This window comes from Scomber japonicus, chromosome 13 (assembly GCF_027409825.1).
Source record: "Scomber japonicus isolate fScoJap1 chromosome 13, fScoJap1.pri, whole genome shotgun sequence".
Lineage (NCBI taxonomy): Eukaryota > Metazoa > Chordata > Actinopteri > Scombriformes > Scombridae > Scomber > Scomber japonicus.
The window spans coordinates 4,644,926-4,667,880 of NC_070590.1; the positions used below are offsets into that span (position 1 = coordinate 4,644,926).

At 42.7% G+C, this 22,955-nt stretch overlaps 1 protein-coding gene across 1 annotated transcript; it reads right to left on the reverse strand.

Moving 5' to 3' along the window:
• Window positions 1-866: 866 nt before the first annotated feature.
• Window positions 867-18,947, reverse strand: lrwd1 (leucine-rich repeats and WD repeat domain containing 1). The gene is made up of 15 exons (XM_053331274.1): window positions 18,868-18,947; window positions 17,622-17,856; window positions 16,261-16,380; window positions 11,847-11,993; window positions 11,665-11,757; window positions 10,304-10,660; window positions 9,519-9,633; window positions 8,692-8,798; window positions 7,660-7,876; window positions 6,890-6,962; window positions 6,071-6,214; window positions 5,127-5,230; window positions 3,443-3,604; window positions 1,550-1,659; window positions 867-1,127 (listed from the first exon to the last, which is right to left on the reverse strand). Exons 1-15 carry the CDS (start codon window positions 18,945-18,947, stop codon window positions 969-971), a joined length of 2,223 nt encoding a protein of 740 aa, XP_053187249.1. The 3' UTR covers window positions 867-968.
• Between the last annotated feature and the right edge of the window lie 4,008 nt (window positions 18,948-22,955).

The window sequence follows — 22,955 nt, forward strand, 5'->3', positions numbered from 1 at the left end:
TTTTATCGGAGGGAGGAAGGAGGTAAGGAATGAAGGAGGAAAGGAAGGGGGGAGGAGGGAAGGAAGGGAGGAAGAAGGAAGGAAAGGAGGGAGGGATGAAGGAGGGAAGGAAGGATAGATTGCAGATGGCTTGTGTTTTATCTCATTTACTCCGAAGAAGTTCCACACCACCGACATGTTTGTTTGAATCTGACAGTTAGTTTTGAGCCCTGTCCTGATGTGATGGACAATAAAGTTTTTTGACTCTTGAATCATGAGCTGTCAGACTCAAACAAACATGTGGGTGTTGTGGGCAGACAGATAAAACACACTAAAGAACCTCGTGGGGAAGCATCTGCAAAATGTTCCAACACCACAAATGTACTTGGAGGGAACACGAGGAGGAGCCGAGTTTAAGAAACGGAGCGTGGACAAAGAAGACGTGATCGGTTTATTTAAACTCACTGATCGGTGATCGGCCCCAAAAATGTGTAAAGCCTACACCTTTTAACTCATTTGTAAAACTGACACCATGTTTCATGGTTAGACTTCATCAATCTGGACTTTTCATCTTTCAGAAAAACACAGAAAATAAAAAAAAATTGTATCACATAGTGACAATTTTAGGTACGTATAAAATCCTGCTAAATTAAAAAGTTTAAATTCTACGCCAAACTCCACTTGACATATTTTCATACAGAAAATAAAGAATATTCTCTAACATCTATTCATTCAGCAGATACTCTCTCTGATAGATCTCACATCATCTAAAAAGTCAAATCTCTCCACACAAGCTGAAGAGAATGAGTAAAACAAACAGGATCACTTCAGTCCGTCTCTATCAGCTGAGACCGCAGCGAGTTGGAGACTTCCTGCATACTTCCTGAAGACTTCCTGTCTGGATCTTCACCTCACAAATACCAACATTTGGTACATTTAACAGTTTTTCTCCAGTATGAAACACAACTAAGGATCTTTGTGTCTGTTGCTCAGGACGACGCTGCTGCTGCTGTCTTCCACACCATCACCATGTTCTTGTCGCTAAGGGCAACCAAGTACTGGAGCTCAGGGTCCATAGCGACGCTGTTGATGGAGGGACCGTCCACCTCACCTACGCCCTTCCTCACCGGGGTCGGCCACTCCAACACCTGCCGAAAAAAACAACCCATGTTAGAGGCTGAGAACGTCTGAACACTGATCTCTGCTCTTTGCTTCCTTCCTCTCTCCTTTCCTTTCTTCTCTCCTTACTTCCTTCCTCTTTTCCTACCTCCTTACTCCTTTCCTTCCTTGTATCCTCCTTTCCTTCCTTCCTTCTCTTCTTACTTCCTTCCTGTTTTCCTACATCCCTACCTCCTTACTCCTTTCCTTCCCTTCCCTTCCTTCCTTCCTTCCTCCCTCTCTCTCTCCATTCCTTCCTCCCTCTCTCCATTCCTTCCTTACTCATTTCCTTCCTTCCTCCCTCATTTCCTTCCTCCTTTCTCATCCCTTCCTCCTGACCTTCCTTGACCCGAGGACAACAGGAGGGTTAAAGAGTTATTATAGATAAACAGTATTTAGAGGAAGTGATTACCTCGGTGGGAGCGATGGGTTTGCCGGTCTGGAATCGCTCCTTCTGGAGATTATTAACATGATACGTCCACAGTCTGCCTTTATCATCACCACACACGATGTACGCTCGGCCTGGAGAGAGAGAGAGAGAGAGAGAGAGACGGAGAGAGAGAGAGAGAGAGAGAGAGAGAGGGGGGGAGAGAGAGAGAGAGAGAGAGACATCAGTTAGTTTGAGGCGCTACGTAATAAAGCAGATAAACAGGAATTAAGCTTGAAGAGCACTTATGACCGAGGAAGAAGAGATTATTGTGGAGAAAATTGTGAATTAATGAGAATTTACAGACATAATGTGCATGAAGTGGCTGAGTTCACCTCTTTTTCTGGGTCACACTCTCAAAGGGAGTAGAAAGCGCTCGAAAACTCACTCTCTCATATTCAACAAACTATATCTGTACTTATTTAACCCTCCTGTTGTCCTCGAGTCAAGGAAGGAATGGAGGGAGGAAGAAGGGAAAGAGGGAAGGACGGAAAAGAGGGAGGAAAGAGGGAGGAGGGAAGGAAGGAAGGGAGGAAGGAAGGACAGAGGAAAGAAGGATGGAAGGAAGGTAGCAGGAAGGAAGGAAGGAAAGAAGGACAGAGGGAAAGAAGGAAGGGAAGAAGGAAGGGAGGAAGGAAAGGAAGGAAGGAAGGAAGGGAGGAAGGATGGATGGATGGAAGGGAGGAAGAAGGAAGGAAAGGAGGGAAGGAAGGAGGGAAGGAAGGAGGGAAGGAAGGAAGAAAGAAGGAAAGGAGTAATGAAGGAGGGAAGGAAGGGAGGAAGGAAGGATGGACAGGGGAAAGAAGGATGGAAGGATGGTAGCAGGGAGGAAGGAAGGAAGGAAGAAAGGAAAGAAAGAAAGAAGGAAGGATGGAATGAAGGAGGGAAGGAAGGAAGGGAGGAAGAAGGAATGAAAGGAGTAATGAAGGAGGGAAGGAAGGAAAGAAGGACAGAGGAAAGAAGGATGGAAGGACGGTAAAGCATCAGAGGATAAAGGTGAACTCTCAAAGCTACTTCCTCCATCATTCAGACCTCTGGGTGTCTAAAGAGAAGTGGATCCAGCACTAGAGGAAGAGCCGTGTTCATTTCTATGAAAGCGGCTCAGCGGTGCATGAAGCTAGAAAACAAAAGAAAAACAAAAAGTGTTCTTCCTCTTCTGCTTTTCATCTGCATCACTGCTTCACCACGAAGCAAAACACAAAAGCAACAGGAGAGAGAGAAGTTTGGTAACTCTGAGGTTTGGTTTTTGGAGAACGGCGGCGCCCTCTGGTGAGTACAGAGTGTAACTACAACAAGTGGACTGTGTGATTTCTATTTTGGATTTGTATTAATGCACAAGAGGAACTGTTTCTGAAATATAAAGGAAACAAACTGATTTAATAGGACAATATATAAAAGAAACAGGAAGACAAAATAAGCTCAAAAGAGAATAAAAAGAGAGATTAATTAATTTGTAAGAGAAACATATAGGGATGAGGAAAGAATGATGATATATTAATTGTTCTCTATATTAATATTCTGTGTTTTACTAGAATATATTTACATGATTTCCAGTTAAAAACTCCTTATTTATCTTCTACTGGTCCTTTATGCAGCCGCTCAGTTCAGCCTCTGTCTATTAACAGGCCATTTTAGCTCCTGTCTCTTTAAGGCACCCCCTTAGCAACCAGCTTAGCAACCACGGAACACAGCCCTTAGCAACCACCTTAGCAACCAAAGCTTCTACATAAACTAACTATAGTAGCAGGATTTCTCCTTCTTTACTCCAAATCTTCAATTTCTAAAATCACATCTGTTACATGTTGGAGCTGAAACGATGTGACGGACAATAAAGTTTTGGACAAAGAAGATGTGATCATTAAAATGCCGTGGACTCACCAGGACAGGTGTTGAGAGCCAGGTAAGGGATCTCAGTGTTGGTCCACTGCAGCTCAGCGAGGAGCACGGCACAGACCTCTCTGCTCTTCTTATCGGGCCGCTGAGCCTTCGTCCTGCTCCAGCTCCACAGGTAAATAGATGAGTTCATGTAGTTCTTAGAGGCTGGAAGACAAAGATAGAAGAAGAGCATTATGACACAGAATACAAAAGCTATACATCTAAAGAGAAAAAAGGAAGCAGGATTAGAGACAGCTCAGGGGAAAGATGATTGAAATTTTGGACCTTTTACCATCTTGAATTTTATTTAATGTCAATTTGAGGCTGAAATAAATAATAGGTTAGTTAATACAAATGAACAAATGTGTCACAATATGAAGGAGTCTTTATTTAGACTTTAGAAGAGTATTTATTTGAGACCATATAATATGAGATCTTTCTATATTTAGGTGGGTTTTGGGTTATTTTGTGATATAACTACCTTATTTTCTTTTTGACACATCTAATGTGTATGCTGATTATAAATGCAGAAGAAATGCAGATTAATGCTTTAAATGAGTGAATTAGTGATAAAAAATAAAACCTTCCTGCATGAATCTTATGCACGATCCGTCATGATGAAGATACAGAAAAACAGAAATACATGGCTAAAATAGCATATTGTTAATATTTTAGAAAGTCTCTCAACATTTTAGCTTTTGGAGTTCTGTATTAAATGTTAAGCGCCATGATCAATATAACATTAAATCACTTAAAAGGTGTGACACTTGTTTTATAGATGGTGAATAGTGACCAAATATATGATTAGATACATGAATGCATTAATATGTGTCACATTAGGAGTCATGAAACTTTAATTATAGCACCATCTAGTGGTTTATTCCTAGTACTTAGTGAACATTGGTTTAATAAAGTAACTTCCATATTTTGTATTTACATTAATGTAAAACTGAATCACTATTTTTTTTAAATAATTTTTTATTGAGTGAAAATGGATCTTTATAGTCATCCCCACATCATCCTCATAATCATTACCAACCCACCCCAAAAGCCCAAAGCCACCCTCCTCCCTCTTCTGACATTGTCTTTTCAATACACAGGTAAAATTTAATTAATGTTTTCCATTTTTGGAATGATGGTACTTTGTACTTTGTTTGTATTTCAAATGTTGTTAAATAAGTTTCTTATAAACTAGTGATGAAAAAAGGATTTGCCATCCAGTCAGATATTTTATTCCTTCGATATTTTGGAAAAGGCAAATGTTTGGAGAAAGTACAATTTTACAATTAAATATTCTTGAGATCCATCTTTCAACGTTCTCCCAAACTTTTATAATTTTTTCACAATACCAAAAGGCATGAATAAGGGAGTCGCTCTACATGCCACATTTTAAACATTTATCAGAAGAGCTGTTATCAAACTAAATTTTCATTTGTAGTGATTTTGTCAGTAAGTTTTAAACTGATTCACTAATGGACTTAGTTTCACCAAAACTTCAAATTCAAACTGGATTATTATATATTATTGCTAACAAAGTCCTATAAAATTATTATATAATTAAAGATTTATAATTTAACCTCTGGGCATCGTGGATATCTGTGCTGAATTTCATGACAATCTATTGAACAGGTTCAGTCTAAAGATCTTTATATAACATCCAGAGTTTCTAATTAGAGGCTCCACTTACCAACGATGTCATCAGTAAGGAAACTCAAGCCGTCGACGGTGTGATAGTCGTTATCTTTGTCTTCCTTCTTATAGATGGGGAACGTTATCTCCATTTCTTTACACCTAGTGAGAGAGAAAAATATTAATATGACACACAAAATATGTAAGTATGTGTTATTTCCTAAATTATTTATAAATAAAGCTAAAAAAAGAAATGTTTGTTATTCCTTTTAAACTTTGATTTTGTGACCTAAATAATGACATTTATGTTTTTCCAAAAGGAAGAAAACAGGCAAATTTGCTCATTTTCATTCACATAAAGTCAGAAAATGATCATATTAATCCAAATTAAAATGGTTTTATACTACATTTATACAAAAAAATGACCACAAAAGATTTAGGACTGTATTGTAAAATATATAAAAATATAAAAATCAGCTCCCAAACACTATTTAATGTAGTAAAAACTATTTTAATGTAGTAAAAACATACAAATGAAGGATATAAAAGCAATGCAGAGAAAATCAAAACTCAAATAAAAAGCACTTTTAAACTAAAGTGCTCTATAAATAAAATATATTATCATTATTATTATTACTGTTGTATTTGAGGGCCGATTCATGTAATTTAGAGATTTTAGAGTATAGATGGAAACACTTCTAAATCATTTGTGCTCATTTTTTGTACATTTTAAGTTATAAATAGATGATATTTTGGATTCATGTGTTGATTTTCTGACTTTATGTGAATGAAAATGTGCAAATTCTTCCATATTCACATTGAAAATAAAGTAAAATTACATTATTAATGTGACAAAATCAAAGTTTAAAAGGAGTAAAAGTGATTTTCTGTATTATAAATCAAAATGCATTACACAGTGTTGTTCTCTCAGTAATCACACTACTATCCCAGCCCTCCCATCCTTCCCATCTCTCCCATCTCTCCCAGTATGATGCCTTTTACCTCTTGGTGGTGTTGTTGGTTCCCAGCTGAGTGTTGAAGCAGTACAGGCCGTCCTCACAGGCCGTCAGCAGCTGAGTTTTAGGGGAAGACGGAGGAAGGCAGATGTGCAGAGGAGTAGCGCTGACGTCCAACACCAACAGCTGGCTGCAGAAATAATGTCAACGTCACAGTCAGACAGAAAGGAGGGAAAGGAGGGAGGAAGGAAGGGAGGAAGGATGGAAGGGAGGAAGGGAGGAAGAAATAATATCAACATCACAGTCACACAGAAAGGAGGGAAAGGAGGGAGGAAGAAGGAAGGAAAGGAGGGAAAGGAGGGAGGGAAAGGAAGAAGGGAAAGGAGGGAGGAAGAAAGGAGGAAGGAAGATAGGAGGGAAAGGAGGGAGGAAGAAGGGAGGAAGGATGATAGGAGTGAGGGAGGGAAGGAAGGGAGGAAGGAAGGAAGGAGGGAAGGACAGAAGGAAGGGGGGAAGAAGGAAGGAAAGAAGATAGGAGGGAGGGAGGGAGGGAAGGAAGGGAGGAAGAAGGAAGGATGGAAGGGAGGAAGAAGGAGGGAAAGGAGGAAGGAAGGATGGAAGGGAGGAAGAAGGAGGGAAAGGAGGGAGGAGGAAGGAAGGAAGGATGGAAGGGAGGAAGGAAGGATGGAAAGGAGGGAGGAAGAAGGGAGGAAGGATGATAGGAGTGAGGGAGGGAAGGAAGGGAGGAAGGAAGGAAGGAGGGAAGGACAGAAGGAAGGGAGGAAGAAGGAAGGAAGGAAGGAAGGAAGGAAGGAAAGGGGAGGGAAGAAGGAGGGAGGAAGGAAGATAGGGCAGAAATACTCACACAACTTTGTAGTTGTACTGACTGTCCACTCCACCGATGTCCCACATCACTATCTTATTATCATATGATCCGGCTAAAAGAGAGAGAAAGAGTGGAGAGGTGAGATCAATCAGATTTATTACTGTTATTACTGAAAGAAATGGTTAAAAAAAAAATATATATATATATATATATATATAAAGCAGAGTTATGTTCATAGACTGTATAAAAGAAATGGACGTAACATCCGTGACGTCACCCATTGGTTTGTGGACTGCTGCTCGGAAGCCAATAGTTTCTAATCTAGGCAGCTCCATCTTGAAAATTTCAGGTGCATGCTGGGAAAAATAAAAACACGGATTCTACTTATATGGCCATGGGCGGAGCGGGGAGGTTGCTATGGTTGCGAGGGCTGGATCTCGAGGACATTGGTCAATCAACCTGTCAATCAGGACGTAGCCACGCCCTAATGCATACCCTGCTTTATCGTCACATATAAAATCAGGGAGGCCAAAATGTCCCAAATGAACATCATACTGCATTGAAGAAGGCTTTAAACTAGCGATTGAGACCATAAACACATTTTGAAAACGTTTACTGAGGTTAGAAATCAAGTGAGAAGTTGGTGAATTCTCCATTGACTTGTATAGAGACGGTCGCCCCCTGGTGGCCTTTTGATAGAATGCAGCTCTAAGTTACTTCCGTGTTGGCCTCATTTCAGAGGACCAGAACTCCCCGCCTGGTTTTGTTTAATCTTTAATAATCCATCTTTAATCTGGTTCTTTACTCACTGTAGAGGAAGTTGGCTTGCTGTTGGTTGAAGCGGAGGACGGACAGCGCTTTACGGCTGGCTCTGAACTCTCCGTAGGCCACGTTGTTTCTGGGATGGATCAGTTTGACGAGTCCTCTCTTCCCTCCTGCAGCCAGGATGCTGCAGTGCTGAGCCGACGACGACGCTCCGCCCGTCCTGGACATCAACACAGTCGACCAGGCCAGAGAGAAAAACTCCTGAAAGTACGGATAAAAGGTCCAAACGTCAGATAAACATCTCAAACTTAGATTATTATAGAAATACTTTTACTTTTATCCATTTATACTGAATTTATACTCAGAATTACAATCTAATATGTTTATGATGTAATATGATTAACCCTCCTGTTGTCCTCGAGTCAAGGAAGGACGTTAGGAAGGAAAGGAGGAAGGAATGGAGGAAAGGCTGAGGGAAGGAAGGGAGGAAGGCAGAAAGAAAGAAGGAAGGAAGGGAGAAAGAAGGAAGGAAAGGAGGAAGGAAGGAAGGAAAGGAGGAAAGGAGGAAGGAATGGAGGAAAGGAAGATGGAAGGAAGGAAGGAAAGAAGGGAGAAAGAAGGAAGGACAGGAGGAACGAAGGAAGGAAGAAGGAAGGAAAGGAGAAAGAAGGGAGGAAAGGAGAGAGGGAGGGAGGGAGGAAGGAAGAAAGGGGATTGAGGAAGGAAAGAAGGAAGGGAGGAAAGAGAGAGGAAGGAAAGAAAGAGAAAAGGAGGGAAAGGAGGGAGGAAGGTAGGAGAGAGGGAGGAAAGAAGGAAGGAAGGTAGTAGGGATAAAGGAAAAGAGAAAGGGAGGAAGGAAGGAAAGAAGGAAGGAAGGGAGGAAGGTCAGGTTGAGGAAAGAAAGAGAGAAGGAGGGAGGGAGGGAGGAAAGGATGGAAGGAAGGAAGAAAGGAAGGATGGAAGGAAGGAAGGAAGGAAGGAGGGAAGGTAGGAACGAGGGAGAAAGAAGGAAGGAAGGAGGGAAGGAGGATGGAAAATAAAACACTTCAACGTTGACGAGTCTGAGCTCTACAGACCTCTCCAGGAACTTTGTACTTCTTCATCACCATCCCTGCTTCACAGTCGATCACACAGAGAGAGTCTCCACCACAGGTTGCAACCAAGCGGCTTCCTCCTCCACTTCCTGCTCACAGAGAGAGAGAGAAAGAGAAAGTTCATTTATTATACTATTGTTCCTCTGCTTTTAGGAAATTAGCATAAACCCGCCCCTGCTGCTGTAGAGGTATAAATACATTCAGCACACACTACTACTACTACAGTCTACAGTTAGCTGAGTTAGCCACCAAGCTAACCGCCAAGTTAACATCTAAGCTAGCAGATGAGCTAGCCGCCGAGCTAGCAGCTGAGTTAGCCGACAAGCTACCTGCCGAGCTAGCAGCCGAGTTAACCTCCGAGCTAGCAGCCGAGTTAACCTTCGAGCTAGCAGCCGAGTTAACCTTCGAGCTAGCAGCCGAGTTAGCCGCCAAGCTAAATAGATAGCCTTTATTGTCCCAAAGGGAATTAGTTTTCACAATCAACCGAGTTAGTCGCCAAGCTAGCCGCTGAGTTAGCAGCAGAAAGCTCTCAAACCTAGCGTCCATGTTTCTGGTAGAGGTGGTGACTTTGATTGACAGGTGACACTTGGTAGGGGGCGGGGCTTCAGCGTTTGGGAGCAGAGAAAGAAGCTGATTTTTACACAACTTTGAAGCCTAATTTCATATATTTGGTGATTTTTTTTAATCATTAAAATTTGGCAGGGTGGTTAACAACACACTTTTCTGTGGTATGTCAAACTCAGAACACATTTATTCTTACTTTACACGGACTTTAAATAAGTGTTTTTATAAGAAGTGTTGAGCAGTACCGGTGCTGTCGGGCAGCGGCTGGAAAGCGCAGGCCCAAAGCTGCGTGGAGAAATCGTCTGAGCTGTCCTGTTTGCTGTGACACTGCAGCACGTGGAGAGGATTCAGACGCACCGGCTCCTGGAGGAAAGGAAATATAAAATATTACACACACCTGTTTTATCCTCTTTACACTGACTCCCAATATGTTTTATAATTGATTTTAACCCTCCTGTTGTCCTCGAGTCAAGGAAGGAAGGAAGGAAGGAAGAAGGAAGAAAAGGAGGAAGGAAGGAAGGAAGGAAAGGAAAGAAGGAAGGAAGGAAAGGAGGAAGGAAGGAAGGGAGGAAAGGAAAGGAAAGGAGTAAGGAAAGGAAAGGAGGAAGGATGGATGGAGGAAAGAAGGAAAGTAGGAGGGAGAGAGAAAGGAAACAAGGAAGGGACGAAAGAAGGACAGAGGAAAGAAGAAAGGGAGGAAGGTAGGTGGGAGGAAAGAAAGAGAGAAGGGGGATAAAGGAAGGAAGGAGGGAAGGAAAGAAGGACAGAAGGAAGGAAGAAATGAGGATGGAGGAAGGAAAGAAGGAAGGAAAGAAAGAGAGAAGGAGGGAGGGAGGAAGGACAGACTGAAGGACAGACGGAAGGAAGGAAGGAAGGAAGGAAGGGACAGATTCAACGTTACCTTTGTCATGTTGGGGTCTATCTGCATCTCTGCGGCTCTGACGGACTTTTTCCCGCCAGCGTCTTCTTTGCTTTGCAGCGTTTTGGAGTTTCTAGCAGGCGTTCCTACTCTGCGAGGAATCAGGTTCACTTTGGTTTCCATGACGACTACGGCTCGCTTACTCCTGCCAGGTGTTTTAACTTCCTGAGCTCCGTCTTCTTCTTTCGTCTGCCGCGTTTTCGAGCCTCTCGCTGGCGGCTCGGCCCTCTTCTGCCCCCTGGTGGGAGTCGCCGGGGTTACGGGAGGCTGATCTCTCTTTCGGGGGCTCATCCTGACGCCGATAGTCTCTTTTACAGGCTGGAGTTTGAGGCGGGGGCTTGATTTACTGGGACTCTCTTCAACCAAGGAGGCCGGGAAGTCTACACAGAGTTTTTTGCGAGGTGTGATGTTTACGTCGGCGTCCATTACTAAAATACTCTGCTTCCTTTTGGCAGGCGTTGAGACTTCCTGAATGAAAAAAGAAAAGACACAAAATTAACTTTAAATACTTTACAGATTAAAAAACAGCCTCGAGTCAAGGAAGGAAGGGAGGGAGGAAGGAAGGAAAGGAAGGAAAGGAGGAAGGGAGGAAGAAGGAAGGAAAGGAGGGAGGGAGGGAGGAAGGGAGGAAGGAAGGAAGGAAAGGAGGGAGGGAGGAAGAAGGAAGGAAAGGAGGGAGGAAGGGAGAGAGGAAGAAGGAAGGAAAGGAGGGAGGGAGGAAGAAGGAAGGAAAGGAGGGAGGGAGGAAGAAGGAAGGAAAGAAGGGAGGAAAAGAGGAAGAAGGAAGGAAAGGAGGGAGGGAGGAAGAAGGAAGGAAAGGAGGGAGAGAGGAAGGGAGGAAGAAGGAAAGGAGGGAGGGAGGAAGGAGGAAGGAAAGGAGGGAGGAAGGGAGGAAAAGAGGAAGAAGGAAGGAACGGAGAGAGGGAGGAAGGAAGGGAGGAAGGAAGGGAGGAAGGACAGGAGGGAGGGAGGAAGGAAGGGAGGAAGAAGGAAGGAAAGGAGGGAGGGAGGAAGGGAGGAAGAAGGAAGGAAAGGAGGGAGGAAGGGAGGGAGGAAGAAGGGAGGAAAGGAGGGAGGGAGGAAGGGAGGAAGAAGGAAGGAAATGAGGGAGGGAGGAAGAAGGAAGGAAAGGAGGGAGGTAGGAAGGGAGGGAGGAAGAAAAGGAGGGGGGAGGGAGGGAGGAAAGGAGGGGGGGAGGGAGTAAGAAGGAAGGAAAGGAGGAAGGGAGGAAGGAAAGAAGGAAGGAGGGCGGAAGGAAGGAAGGGAGGAAAGAAGGAAAGGAGGGAGGGAGGGAGGAAAGGAGGAAGGAAGGAAGGAAAGGAGGAAGAATGAAGGAAGGGAGGAAGAAAGAAGGAAAGGAAGGAGGGAGGGAGGAAAGGAAAGGAAAGAAGGAAGGGAGGAAGGAAAGTAAGAAGGAAGGTAGGTAGGAGGGAGGGAGGAAAAAAGTAAAAAAGGTTTAACTTCAGTCTTACCTGATTCTCTTTAGCGTCAGCAGACTCCTCGCTCTCCACTTCATCCTTCTCTTCCGTCAGCGAGCGCAGATACTCCTTCGCCATGATTCCCACCTGAGACGCCAAACAGACAGAAAAAAGGCAAATTAATAAATATGTATACTGTATTTTAATCTGAAAAGTTCTTCACAAGCTAAACTTACCCTCCATTTGGTGAAGTCACTGACTGAGTTGGGTCCATATTTAACCTGCTGGCGAGCGGCGCTGACGAACTTCGCCTCCAGAGCGGACATTTCCTGCGCTGTGATTGGATCCGGGAGGCTGAAGCTCTTCTCCCAGAGTGCAGTGATCTAAAAAAAATAACCAAAATATAAAGTTTAGGGGTTTCAACCAGGCGGGGAGTTCTGGTCCTCTAAAATGAGGCCAACGTGGAAGTAACTTAGAACTGCATTCTATCAAAAGGCCACCAGGGGGCGACCGTCTCTATACAAGTCAATGGAGAATTCACCAACTTCTCACTTGATTTCTAACCTCAGTAAACGTTTTCAAAATGTGTTTATGGTCTCAATCGCTAGTTTAAAGCCTTCTTCAATGCAGTATGATGTTCATTTGGGACATTTTGGCCTCCCTGATTTTATATGTGACGATAAAGCAGGGTATGCATTAGGGCGTGGCTACGTCCTGATTGACAGGTTGATTGACCAATGTCCTCGAGATCCAGCCCTTGCAACCATAGCAACCTCCCCGCTCCGCCCATGGCTCCACCTCATGCCCATATAAGTAGAATCCATGTTTTTATTTTTCCCAGCATGCACCTGAAATTTTCAAGATGGCGCTGCTTAGATTAGAAACTATTGGCTTCCGAGCAGCAGTCCACAAACCAATGGGTGACGTCACGGATGTTACGTCCATTTCTTTTATACAGTCTATGATTTTAGCCCTCCTGTTCTCCTCGAGTCAAGGAAGGAAGGAAGGGAAGAAAGAAGGGAGGAAGAGGGGAGGAGGAAGGAAGGAAAGAAGGGAGGGGGGAAGGAAGGAAGAAAGGAAGGAAGGAAAGGAGGGAGGAAGGATGGGAAGAAAGGTAGGAAGGAGAGATGGAAGGAAGGAAGGAAGGAAGGAAGGAAAAGAAGACAAGGAGGAAGGAAGGAAGGAAGGACAGGAGGAAAGAAGGAAGGAAGGAAGGAAAAGAAGACAAGGAGGAAGGAAGGAAGGAAGGAAGGAAGGACGGGAGGAAGGAAGGAAGGAAGGAAGGATGGAAAGGAAGAAGGAAGGAAGGAAAAAAAGACAAGGAGGAAGGAAGGAAGGAAGGAAGGAAGGAAGGAAGGACAGGAGGAAGGAAGGGAGGAAAGGAGGAAGGGAGGAAGGAAGGAGGGAAGGAAGGAAGGAAGGAAAAGAAGACAAGGAGGAAGGAAAAGAAGAGAAGACAGGGAGGAAGGGAGGAAGAAAGGTAGGAAGGACAGATGGAAGGAAGGAAAGGAGGAAGGAAAGAAGGGAGGAAATAAGTAAGTAAGTAAGTAAGTAAGGAAGGAAGGAAGGAATAATAAAATAATAATAAATTAAAACTGCAAGCAGTGATGAACGGGCCCTCGCGCCCCCATGCACCGCCCCGTACTCGCATGTCGGTGCGTGCTGCAGTCACACGGAAGACACAGCGGGCACGTAGACGTCTTGGCACCTGGGCTTGTAATGAATGTTGTGTGATGGGGCTAAGTCACATTGCATGTGTCCACTAGGTGGCGCTAGAGATCACCCACCAATTATATGTCATGTTGCAGTGTATGATGTGGAGAACACATCCTGTAAATTTCATATAAATCGGATAATGTTTGTCATATGAGGTTTACTTCCTGTGTCCAGTAGGTGGCGCTATGTATTTGACACAGTATTGATGCATAGATGTGTTCATGGCGGGACCCTCTACATGCATGATGAATTTGGTGTAGACAGGACAATGTCTGTAGGAGTTATAAGGACATCCTGCCTCATGGCGAAGCATTGAAATTGTCTGCACAGCCACGCCCAACAGGAAGAAGTCATAAAAAAGATTTTGATAACTGGCGCTATGTCTTAGCTAAGTCAATTTCAGGTGAAAATACTTAAGATTATGAGAGTAATTAGTGAAAGAATGAAGCAAGTGACTTCCTGTTGCCAGTAGGTGGCGCTATGACTGTCACTAAATATGAGACTGTACATGTGTTCAGACCGGGACGCTGAACAAGCATATTAAACTTGGAAAAGCTCAGACCATGTGGAGTCAAGTTATGAGGGTTTGAAATTTCATGGCGAAGCATCGAAATTCGCCATGTCACCATGGCAACCAGGAATGACGAGGGAAAAAGCTTTTGATAACTTTTCATCTCCAATGTCTCAAGATGAATCTGTGTGAATTTGAAGAGGATGGGAAGAAAACTCTAGGAGTAGTTTGTTCAAATATGATGCCACAATTTGCATTAAAATCAATATTTTCATTCAAAATGGCCGACTTCCTGTTGGTGTTAGGGTATGTGTCCAAGAGACTTTTTGGTGCGTCTTGACATGTTGAACATGTGTACCAAGTTTCGTTGCTCTATGTCAATCTGTGGCGAGGGGCTCGATTTTCTTGATTTTGCAGGTGGCGCTAGAGAGCCATTTTAGCACGCCCGTTTATGCAAACCATAAAATATCAAATTTTTCGCCGGGTCTGGCTTGCGTGGAAACTTTGGTGACTTTTGGGGCACGTTCAAGGGGGCAAAAAGAGCGTTGTTTTGGGAGAAAAATAAAAAACGGAATTAAAACTGCAAGCAGTGATGAACGGGCCCTCGCGCCCCCATGCACCGACTTGTACGCGCATGTCGGTGCATGCTGCAGTCACACGGCAGACACAGCGGGCACGTAGACGTCTTGGCACCGGGGCTTGTAATGAACACTGTGTGATGGGGCTAAGTCACATTGCATGTGTCCACTAGGTGGGGCTAGAGATCACCCACTAATTACATGTCATGTTGCAGTGTGTGATGTGGAGAACACATCCTGTAAATTTCATGTAAATAGGATAATGTTTGTCATGTGAGGCTGACTTCCTGTGTCCAGTAGGTGGCGCTGTGTATTTGACACAGTATTGATGCGTAGATGTGTTCAGGGCGGGACCCTCTACATGTGTGATCAATTTGGTATAGACGGGACAATGTCTGTAGGAGTTATAAGGACTTCCTGCCTAATGGCGAAGCATCGAAATTGTCTGCACAGCCACGCCCAACAGGAAGAAGTCATAAAAAAGCTTTTGATAACTTGTCATCTCCAATGTCTCAAGCTGACTCTCTGTGAATTTGAAGTGGATGGGATGAAATCTCTAGGACTAGTGCGTTCAAATATGAGGCCTGGAAATGACCACAAAACTCACCAAAATTGAGCATTTTTCCCAAGATGGCCGACTTCCTGTTGGACTTAGGGTATGGGTCCAAATGGCGTTTTTGTGCGTCTGGAGATGATACATAAACCTACCGAATTTCATTCTTCTATGTCAATCGGGAAGTCTGAGGTTCAATTATGAAATATTCAAGGGGGCGCTATTGAGCCATTTAGTCACGGCCATCCCATTGAAGTATATAGGATGTGAAATGACCCCACTCCAGACGTGTGTGTTGAGTTTCGTTACCGTGGAGGCATCCTTTGCCTCTGAAAATTGTAATCGTATTTCATGGCGTTGAATGCGTTGTCATGGCAACAGTATTTGATGATGGGTCACGAGTTGCAGAATGTAGCATCACCAAGGTCTTATGTCTCAGCTGAGTCAATTTCAGGTGTAAATACTTAAGATTATGGGAGTAATTAGTGAAAGAATGAAGCAAGTGACTTCCTGTTGCCAGTAGGTGGCGCTATGACTGTCACTAAATATGAGACTGTACATGTGTTCAGACTGGGACACTGAACAAGCATATTAAATTTGGAAAAGCTCAGACCATGTGGAATCAAGTTATGAGGGTTTGAATTTTCATGGCGAAGGATCGAAATTCGCCACGTCACCACGGCAACCAGGAATGACGGACGAAAAAGCTTTTGATAACTTGTCATCTCCAATGTCTCAAGATGACTCTGTGTGAATTTGAAGTGGATGGGATGAAAACTGTAGGACTAGTTCGCTCAAATATGATGCCAAAATCGGCATTAAAATCAATACTTTGATTCAAAATGGCCGACTTCCTGTTGGAGTGACGTCATGGTACCCACAGACTTTTTTGTGCGTCTTGACATGATGAACATGTGTACCGAATTTCGTTTCTCTATGTCAATCTGTCTCGAGGGGCTCGATTTTATAGATTTTGCAGGGGGCGCTAGAGAGCCATTTTGCCACGCCCATTTCTTCAAACCATAAAATATCAAAATTTTCGCCAAGTCTGGCTTGCGTGCAAACTTTGGTGACTTTTAAGGCACGTTCAGGGGGGCAAAAAGCCTGTTGTTGTGGGAGAAAAAGGAAGAAGAATAATCCGGACAGATACAATAGGGCTTCGCGCTGGTCAGCGCTCGGGCCCTAATAATAATAATAATCCGGGCAATTACAATAGGGCTTCGCGCTGGTCAGCGCTCGGGCCCTAATAATAATAATAAATACTAAGTGACATTAATAGAGGAGTCTCGTACCCGTGTCTGCAGGTTCTCGCTGTAGACGTAGCGCAGGTGGTTGGCCGTCGTGCTGACATCTTTACCGTTGTACATCCTCAGATTAGGCAACAAAACCATCAGCTTGTAGTTATCACTCACCTGGTGAAGAGAAGTCACATTGGTGTCATTTTATTTTGAAAAGCACTGAAGTCATTTTATTTTGAAAAGCAATTCCTAAAATCGCTCACTTATTCTTAAAACTTGTTTTTCTTTGTGAAAGCTTTTGGAAATGTTTGAGTTTATTCTGTTTATTCTTCCTTCCTTACTCCTATCCTTCCTTCCTTCTTTCTTCCTCCCTCCCTCCTTTCCTTCCTCCCCTCCATCCCTTCCCTCCCCCCCTTCCTTCCATCCTTCTTCCTACTTTCATTCCTTCCTTTCCTTCTTCCTTTCTCCCTCCTTCCCTTCTTTCCTTCCTTCTTCCTTTCTCCCTCCTTCCCTCCTTTCTCCCTCCTTTCCTTCCTTCCTCCCTCCCTCCTTCCTTCCTTCCTTCCTTTCTCCCTCCTTCCTTTCCTTCCTTCTTCCTTTCTCCCTCCTTTCCTTCCTTATTCCTCCCTCCTTCCCTTCTTTCTTTCTCCCTCCTTCCCCCCTCCTTTCCTTCCTTCCTCCCTCCCTCCTTCCTTCCATTCCTTCCTTCCTTCCTCCCTCCTTCCTTCCTTTCTCCCTCCTTCCTTTCCTTCCTTCTTCCTTTCTCCCTCCTATCCTTCCTTCTTCCTCCCTCCCTCTTTTCCTTCTTTCCTTCCTTCCTCCCTCCCTCCCTCCCTCCCTCCTTACCTTCTGTCCTTCCTTACCCCTCCTTTCCTTCCTTCTTCCTCCCTCCCTCCCTCCCTCCCTCCTTACCTTCCTTCCTTCATCCTCCCTTCTTTCCTTCTTCCTACTTCCCTCCTTTACTTCCTTCTTCCTCTCTCCCTCCCTCCCTTCTTCCTTCCTCCCTCCATTCCTTCCTTCTTCCCTACCTTTCCTTCCTCCCTTTCTTCCTTCCCTCCTTTCCTTCTTTCTTCCTTCCTCCTTTCCTTCCTTCCTTCCTCCCTCCCTTCCTTCCTCCCTCTTTCCCTCCCTCATTCCTTTCTCCCTCCTTCCCTTCCTTCTTCCTTTCTCCCTCCTTTCCTTCCTTCCTCCCTCCCTCCTTTCCTTCCTTCTTCCCTTCCTTTCCTTCCTCCCTTTCTTCCTTCCTTCCTTCCCTCCCTCCCTCCTTTCCTTCCTTCCTTCCTTCCTTCTTTCCTTACTTCCTTCCTTCCTCCCTCCTTTCCTTCCTCCATCCCTCCTTTCCTTCCTTCCCTCCTCCCTTCTTTCCTTGACTCCTTGACTTGAGGAGGCTTAAAACCATAACTCATCGTCCTCACAGTGATATAAAGGTTGTCGTCCATCTTCAGCTCCTCCAGCCCGCTGAGAGACTCCAGCGTGGTGACGTCTTCCATCTGGTTGTCGCTGAGGTCCAGGAAGCGGAGCGCGGGAAGCTCGACGTTCCTGACGAACTCCTGCAGTCTGTTCCCAGACAGATCCAAGCGCTGCAGGGACTGAAGACGAGACAGCAGCCTGAGCGGTAAATCCTTGGTGTTCAGACCCAGACGAGACAGACTGAAGCACACAGAGAGCAAAGTCAGTCATGGGTCATTGGATTTTAATCAGGTTCACTAAATAACACACAAAAATATATATTTTTATTCCTTTTAATCTGTCACATGACTCTCAAAGCTTCATATTACACATTTATAACACTTTACTTTACTTTAGTATTTATTTTACTGACGACTTTTTACTTTTAGTCTATACATTTAAAACACAAATATCTGGATTTTTTTACTCCTTAAATTGTCAAAACAGGCTCGTTATGTAACCTCTGTAAGCTTATAAAAAGAAGACTAGACATTCAAATAATTAGGAGGCATTAGAGCCATATATGTAGAGTTAGGTACTGACCAAATTATGTCGTATTGGTTTAACTATAAGTGAGTGTATGGGGTTACCCATACACCATCATAATACCAAGCAATCTTTTTTTTTGTCGTAAGAAGCCACCCTGAATAACTGCTCATATCAAAATGTGCTACTGGAAGGAAAGTCCAACAATGTGCAGACAGCAGCATGAATACTCCTGATATATATATACATGCTGAACACTGAGCTCAGTTTACAGAGGTCCATTATAACAGCAATCTGTTACAGTGAGTCAGTGAGGAGCAATAAACATGATATAAAAACATTAACCCGTTATGCTGGGCCCTAATGTTTATATATATATATATTGTCTGAAATTGGTCTTGCAGCTGAAACAAACTGTGTCCAGTGATTGTTTTTCTGTGCAGGTTGTTAAGAAAAGAGGAAAACTATAATATTTTGTGTGGCGAGAACTTTTTTCGTTTTGCTGAGTTATCAGGAAAGGTAATGTGTATCATTGACTGTAAAAATTCATTTTTACTTTTATACATAAGTACATTTCAGAGCCTGAACATTCTTTCTTTTACTTGAGTAAAGGAGTTGAATCAGTACTTCTACTGTCTCTACTTCTACTTAAATACTGAATATGAGTACTTTTAACCACCTCTGGTTAATATCTCTATTACACAAAGCAAATAAAAGCATGCTTACTTCAGTGTCTTGATTTCCTCCAGTTTGCTGGTTGTTGGAGAGCTTTTCTCCAGTAACAGCTTCTCAGTTATTTTCTCCATTGTTTACCTGCAGGAAAGACCACAATCTATTAATAAAGATATCAGAAAAACTACACAGCTGAGTCAGTTTCATACAGAGCAGTCGTCTCTTATTTCAGCGTCTTAGTCTGAGTGAAAGATTTAAAACAGACTGAAATAATGACGACACATCAGCTACTTTTCACATTAAAGGCTCTTTAAAGCTGCTTTCCTGCACACAGTTTCACAATATCCCACTATTTTAAAAAGCACTTTAATGCACCAGCAAAAAGAGAGAAGAAGAAAGTTTTTATAAAGACTGAAGCAGCAAAAACAGATGTGACACATATTGGTTAGAAGCGTTGCACTGCTCCTTTAGTTTACCCTTTTTTAACCCTCCTGTTGTCCCTCGAGTCAATAAAGGAAGGGAGGAAGAAGGAAAGAAGGGAGGAAGGGAGGAAAGGAAAGAAGGAAGGAAAGGATTGAAGGAAGTAGGTAGGGAGAGAGGAAGGTAGGGGGAGGAAAGAAAGAAAAGGAGGGAGGGAGGAAGGAAAGGAGGGAGGAAGTAGTGAGGAAAGAAGGAAGGGAGGAGGGTGAAAGGGAGAAAAAAAGACGAAGGGAGGAAGGAAGGAAAGAAGGACAGCGGAAAGAAGGACGATAGGAAGGAAAGAAGGAAGGGAGGAAAGGAAAGAAGGACAGAGGAAAGTAGGAAGGGAGGAAGGAAAGGAAGGAAGGATGGTAGCAGGGAGGAAGAAAGGGAGGAAAGGAAAGGAAAGATGGATAGAGGAAAGAAGGGAGGGAAGGAAGTAGGGAGGGAGAGAGGGAGAGAGGAAGGGAGGAAGGAAGGAAAGAAAGAAGGATAGCGGAAAGAGGGAAGGAAGGAAGGAAGTAGTGAGGAAAGAAGGAAGGGATGAAGGAGAAAGGGAGAAAGAAAAAGGGAAAGGGAGGGAGGAAAGAAGAGGGAAGGAAGGGAGGAAGAAAGAGGGAAGGAAGGGAGGAAGAAAGAGGGAAGGAAGGGAGGAAGGAAGGACATAGTAAAGATATAGTAAAGATTCACTATGTTCTTTTATTTATTCCCTTTTTTTCCTCCTTTCCTTCTCACTAATTGGCTCTTATTTGTCCTTATTAAACTCACCTGATCTCAATCTTTATTTTAAAAGACTGTTACCTTATATTTTTAGTTTACATCTCATCCTATATACATCTAATTTGATTTAAAACATCTTTAATAATCTGATTTTTTGTACAATTTAATCTTGTATTCGTTTCATTCAGACTTGTAGACCTGTGTGTGTGTGTGTGTGTGTGTGTGTGTGTGTGTGTGTGTGTGTGTGTGTGTGTGTGTGTGTGTGTGTGTGTGTGTGTGTGTGTGTGTGTGTGTGTGTGTGTGTGTGTGTGTGTGTGTGTGTGTTTCCTCCCCCTCTCCATTTATTCCTAATTCATTGAAATCAACCTTTTTTGTTAAGAGTGAACATTCACAGCTTTCCTCTGAGCGACGCCCTGGATGATAATCTACCTTTTACTTTTACATGTTCTCTTTGTTTCCGTGGTTACAGTCCAGTTTGCATTCACACTACTATGAATGGCTTTCTACTGCTCGTCCACTCGTCTGCTTCCTGGTTTCCACATGCTAATTAATGACAGCATGAGGCGGTAAAAGCTTTATATTCATGATGTGAAATCTGCATATAGTTGGTTGGTGGTAGTTTTTTTTAGTTATATACCAAACATCTGTCCTGTGAATGTGCTAAATATTATAAAGATATTTCCTTTTAGGGTGAATAATATTATAAATACAGCTCATGAAATTATGACTTCTCTGTTTTTAACCCTCCTGTTGTCCTTGAGTCAAGGATGGAAGGAAAGATGGAAGGATGGAAGGAAAGGAGGAAGGATGAATGGATGGATGGAAAGATGGAAGGAAGGAAGGCTGGATGGAAAGATGGAAGGAAGGAAGGGAGGAAAGGAAGGCAGGAAAGATGGAAGGAAAGAAGGAAGGAAGGAAGGAGGCTGGAAGGATGGAAGGAAGGAAGGCTGGAAGGGAGGAAGGAAGGAAGGAAGGAAGGAAAGGAAGGTAGGAAAGAAGGAAGGAAGGATGGAAGGAAAGGAGGAAGGAAGGAAGGAGGCTGGAAGGATGGAAGGAAGGAAGGCTGGAAGGGAGGAAGGAAGGAGTAAGGACAGTGGCAGGGAGGAAAGGAAAGGACTGGAGGAAGGAAGGAAAGAATGAAGGAAGGAAGGAAGGAAGGAAGGAAGAAAGGAAGGAAAGGAAAGGAAAGGAAAGGAGGAAGGAAGGAAGGAAGGGGCAAAACAGAAAGGGTCAATTTGACCCGGAAGCTCGACACAAAGGTTAAAGTCATGTTTTCTTCATGATGCATTCAGGGATCTTCTGCTTTTGTCGTTTTCTTCCATTTCATTGTTAACTAAGCAAAGATTTCCTCCCTAAAAAAGTTGTATTAAAGCTGCTTAATGAGTAAAAAGTGTTCTGCAATTAAACACAAGTTAATAATAGATAAAATATAAATGAGTATAAATCTGCAGAGATGAGATCATTTACCTCAGAACAACCAAAAACACAAATTTCAGCCTTTAAATGTTGCTTTCACAGCTCTAATAATACTAACTTATCTTCTGAGGAAAGTTTAATGTCTGTTTTATAGATTATACATGTTTATATGTGTTGAGGAAACCTTTATAACTTATATCATTACTCTAGAAAGATGTTTCCTTCCTCACTAACAACAGAGAGTCAGCCATGCTGCCAACACTTTGTAACTTCTTTAAACTTAAATAACTTCATAAAACAGACAATAAATACAACATTATTAAGTTTCAGTGCACGTTACAATCATTTACAGTTAATATACAAACATTAGATGAATAACTGTGGTGTTATTTAGCAGTAAAAGTACTTACAGTGTCTCTGCAGCCTCACCGAGCTCACGACTAAAAGCAGAGACGAGATTTCCCGGGAAAACTACGTACTTCCGGCAGGCGTGGTTTCAAAATAAGGCGTTTCTACCCCTCAGTTCAGTCTGACAGGCAGACCGAATGACTATTACAACATGAATATTCATTTTACTTGTACAGTTGTATAGAGATTAAGTGAATATCTGGTATATATCTGTTATATCTATATATCTGGTAGCTGACTGATGATTTATGGTATTCCATCTATTTTCAAAGTGATTAATCTATATGAAGTAAATGTGTTTAATTATTTCTTGTTTGTTATCTATCTATCTATCTATCTATCTATCTATCTATCTATCTATCTATCTATCTATCTATCTAATATAAAACGTTCTTTGTATGTTAAGTTAATCAGATTTCAAAATAAAAGATTTTTTTACTGATCTCAGATCGATTGATCTAACTATCTATCTATCTATCTATCTATCTATCTATCTATCTATCTATCTATCTATCTATCTATCTATCTATCTATCTATCTATCTATCTACTGTCTATCTGTGTCCGTATACTGTATCATCATATCCATATTTGTGTTTGGTTGTTGTTTAGTTTACTTTATTTCCATTCATAAACATTAACAGGCTATTTTTAACTATACAGAATAAAATCACCATGAGGTTGGGCTTCTTTCCACATATATGGAGGCTACATACAAATAAAATACCACTGCATAGACATTGAAATAGACACCAAAGGTCCATAAATCACATAAAGAATAAAAGTCTTAACAAAGGTAGAGAACCACAAGTCTCCATCTCCTTATAAATATAGGTATTTTTTTGCTATAACATAGACATGTCTGATTTTTTTGTACCCATTTCACTATTATACTTCATCCGTTTAACAGTAATCATTTTTCTAATGCAAAATATGCTTTATATAGCACTGATCAATGGTAAACTAGGGTTCAGGTGCTTTAGAATAGTAGTGGGTAGTAAGAGTTTCTCCATTTCTTATTTGATGTCTTTCCAGAATATATATATATAATATAACATTTTGTTATATTATATATATTTTAGACCAGGGGTGTCAAACATGCGGCCCGGGGGCCAGGTTCGGCCCGCCAAGGGGTGTGAT